We start from the raw sequence: 3,638 nt of genomic DNA, 5'->3' as shown, positions 1-3,638 counted from the left end.
CTCTTTTGCTTGTTTCCATCATTTGAGTGTGGCCATGCTGGAGCACCACATTTAGTCGAGGAAATTGCCACCAGGACTTATTATTTGTAAGCCTAATACTTATTCTATCGATCTCTTTGCCAAACCGCTAGGTTACGGGGGCGTAAACACACCAGCATCGGTTGTCAAGCGATGGTGGGGGACAAACACGCACACTCAAACACACACACACACACACACACCACACACACACACACACACACACATATATATATATATATTATATATATATATATAATAATAAATATTAGGGAATAAATCCAAATTTACAGGGAAAAATCAGATTTAGGATTGAATCCAATTTTATAGTAAAATATTATATAATATTAATTAGAGACAAAACCACTATTAGGCAAATCAAACAAAGAAAGACTTAATCCAATACATTAAATAATATATATAAATTAATTTATGTATTGGATTAAGTCTTTCTTTGTTTGATTTGCATAATAGTGGTTTTGTCTCTAATATAATATAATATATATATTATATATATATATACATATATAGGACGGGCTTCTTCCAGTTTCCGTCTACCAAATCCACTCACAAGGCGTAGGTCGGCCCGAGGCTATAGTACAAGACACTTGCCCAAGGTGCCACTAAGAGGGACTGAACCCGGAACCATGTTGTTTGTAAACAAGCGACTTACCACACAGCCATTCCCGTGCCTATATATATATATATATATATATAATATATATATATATATATATATATATGTGTGTGTGTGTGTGTGTGTGTGTATACATACTCATATACATATGTTCATACATATTTATATATATATATATATATATATATATATATATATATATATATACATACTAATATAGGATGAAGTTTTTTTTACAGAAAAAATATTCCATCAAAAAATGTGGCAGCATATTAAAATAACTTTACAGTTAAATTACAAACAACTTATAAATAAGGGCTAAAGAAAAGTATTTCAATGACAATTTGCTGATAACAGACTTTTAAATCGTCAATTTCCACATATTATTTACTCGCTACAGAAAAAAATCACGAAGAACTGAAATCGGGAGAAGCCGGACGAAAGAATGTTTTTTAAAAAGTTCGTTATTTCTATATTGAATCAATTTCGAAATTAATCTCATAATAGATTCTTTCCTCTTCAGTAGAACATACGAAAGGATATAAATAAGATACTTACGTCACAACCCCGTGATAGTAAGATCTCCACTACTTGAAGTTGATCACTGAGAGTAAAAGATAGAAACATTGACTAATTTACATTAAATATGAAAATATTTTGGCTTTGAGACGAAACATCTTCGTTATCATCATCACCATCATTATCACCTGCACTATTATCATCAACATCATTACCATCATCATCATTGCCACCACCTCTATCATTGACACAATCATCATCATCACCATCATCACCATCATAGCCTTCATCATCATCACCATCATCATCATAGCCTTCATCATCATCACCCTCATTGCCAACACCATCATCATCATCATCGTTCATATCCACCATCATCTTCAACATCTCCAACATCATCATAATCAATATTATCATCATTCATTACCACTATAATCATAATCATCATCATCATCACCATCATCATCAACAGAGTCATCATCATCACCGCCTGCGTCATCATCATCATCATCATCGTCATCATCATCATCAACAGCATCATCAACAGCAAGATCGACCTCATCAATATCATCATGATCAATATCATCATCATCGTCATGATCGTCAACATCACCATCATCATTTTCATCATTGTCATCATCATCCTCATCCTCATCCACATCACCACTATCATCATCGTCGTTATCGTCATCGTCATCATCGTCATCGGGATTGTTATGATTGAATAATGACTAATGAATTGGGTCGATGACTAAAGAGAAGCTTGTTGTTGTTGTTGTTTGCTAGTCTGCTGTTGTGCTGCTGTCCCACTGCCCTTTACTATGGCATCTTTGGATATTGAACCTGTGTCTGCAATTGCAACAAATTTACAAACAAAAACACATCTGCAGATTTTACTTGATTCTCAACTTACTCTTCAACAGCACAATGTAAAGCTGTACGACCATCTTCGCAGTCTATTGCTCCCACATCTCCTCCTGCTTCAATCAATATTTCGAGTATTCTTCTATTGGCGCCCAATTCAAAGGCAAACATTAAAGGACATTGTCCCATTCCATCACCTTGGTGAATCTATAATGAAGAAAGTGAGGACATGTGAAATAGAGAAATTCCATTTTCTCTCTCTCTCTCTTTTCACTCTTTGTCTCTCACTCTCTATCCGCCTCTTTCATTTCTTTCATTCTCTTTCTTTTCTCACTTTCTCTCTCTTTCCCTTCTCCTTCTCTGTCTTTCTTTCTCTTTCTCTCTCCGTGTCTCTTTTACTCTCTCTCTCTCTTTCTTTTCTCTTTTCCCATTTTCCTTTCCTCTCTTTCTCTCTCTCATTTCCTTCCTCTTTCTCTTTTTCTTTTTTCTCTTATCGTTCTCTTTCTCTATTTTCAACTTCTCTCTTTCTCTCTCCGTATCTCTGTCTCTCTTTCATTTCTTTCTCTTTCTATTCTTACATTCTTTCTCTTTCCCTTTTTCTTCTCTCTCTTTCTTTCGCACTCTCTCTTTTTCCCTCTCTCTCTCATTCTGTTCTCTGTTTCTCTCTTTTTCTTTCTCTTTCTCACTTTTTCAATTTCTCTATCTCTCTCTCTATTACGTTTCTCTTTCTTTCTCTCTCTGTCTCCTTCACTATTCCTTGTCTCTCTTTCACCCAACCTTTTTCTTTTTCGTCTCTCTTTCTCTTTTACTTTTTCTCTTTCTCTCTCTCTGTCTCTCTGCTTCTCTTTGGCCTTTTCTCTCATTCACTCTCTTTCTATTTTACTTGTCTCTCTTTCCCTTTTCTCTCTCTCTCTCTCTCTCTCTCTCCCTTTCCTCTCTCTTCTTCATTCATTCCTCACATTTTCTTTTCTATCTTTCTCTCTCTATGTCTCTTACTCTTTGTTTTCTCTTTCTCTCTCTCTCCCTCTCTTTTCTATCTTTCTTCCTCTCTCTCTATTTCCCACTCATTTTCTCTCCTATATTACCCTCTTTCCCTCTCTGTCTCCTTTCTCTTCTCACCCTCTCCTATTCTTATCTTTCACTTTCTTTTTCCTCCTTTCCCTCTTTCTTTCTCTCTCTCTCCATCTTTTTCTTTTCTCTCTTTCTCTCTCCGTGTCTCTTTTACTCTCTCTCTCTCTTTCTTTCTCTCTTTCTCTCTCCGTATCTCTGTCTCTCTTTCATTTCTTTCTCTTTCCCTTTTCTTCTCTCTCTTTCTTTCCTCTCTTCCTCTTTCTCTCAGTTTCCTTTTCTCTCTCTCTTTCTTTCCTCTCTTCCTCTTTCTCTCAGTTTCCTTTTCTCTCTTCCTCCCTCTCCCTCTCTTTCTTTCTGTCTCTTTGTCATTTCCTTTTTCTCTTCTTTCCCTCTTTTCCTTTTCTCCCTTTAAGGGACTTACTTTTTTCTTTTCTCTCCTCTCTTGCTTTCTCCCTTTCTTTTCTCTCTTTCTCCCTCTTTCTTTTCTCTCATTCTCTCTCTTTCAGTGTTTGTTTTTCCTCTTTCTTCC

General features: G+C 35.8%; 1 protein-coding gene across 1 annotated transcript in view; it reads right to left on the bottom strand.

Annotated features, from left to right (window-relative positions):
• The window catches only part of LOC118761745 (putative ankyrin repeat protein RF_0381), a 23,520-nt gene extending 21,138 nt beyond the window's left edge, over nt 1-2,382 (bottom strand). Inside the window, exons 1-2 of the mRNA XM_036499893.1 lie at nt 2,088-2,382; nt 1,214-1,259 (exon numbers count right to left, since the gene is read on the bottom strand). Coding sequence (XP_036355786.1) covers nt 1,214-1,259; nt 2,088-2,227 — 186 coding nt within the window. The 5' untranslated portion in view covers nt 2,228-2,382. The remainder of the gene's footprint in view (nt 1-1,213; nt 1,260-2,087) is intronic.
• Nucleotides 2,383-3,638: the final 1,256 nt, after the last annotated feature.

Source organism: Octopus sinensis, unplaced genomic scaffold, assembly GCF_006345805.1.
Source record: "Octopus sinensis unplaced genomic scaffold, ASM634580v1 Contig17015, whole genome shotgun sequence".
Lineage (NCBI taxonomy): Eukaryota > Metazoa > Mollusca > Cephalopoda > Octopoda > Octopodidae > Octopus > Octopus sinensis.
Note: the sequence above shows the minus strand (reverse complement) of the source record. Positions and strands in the feature narration are given on the sequence as shown.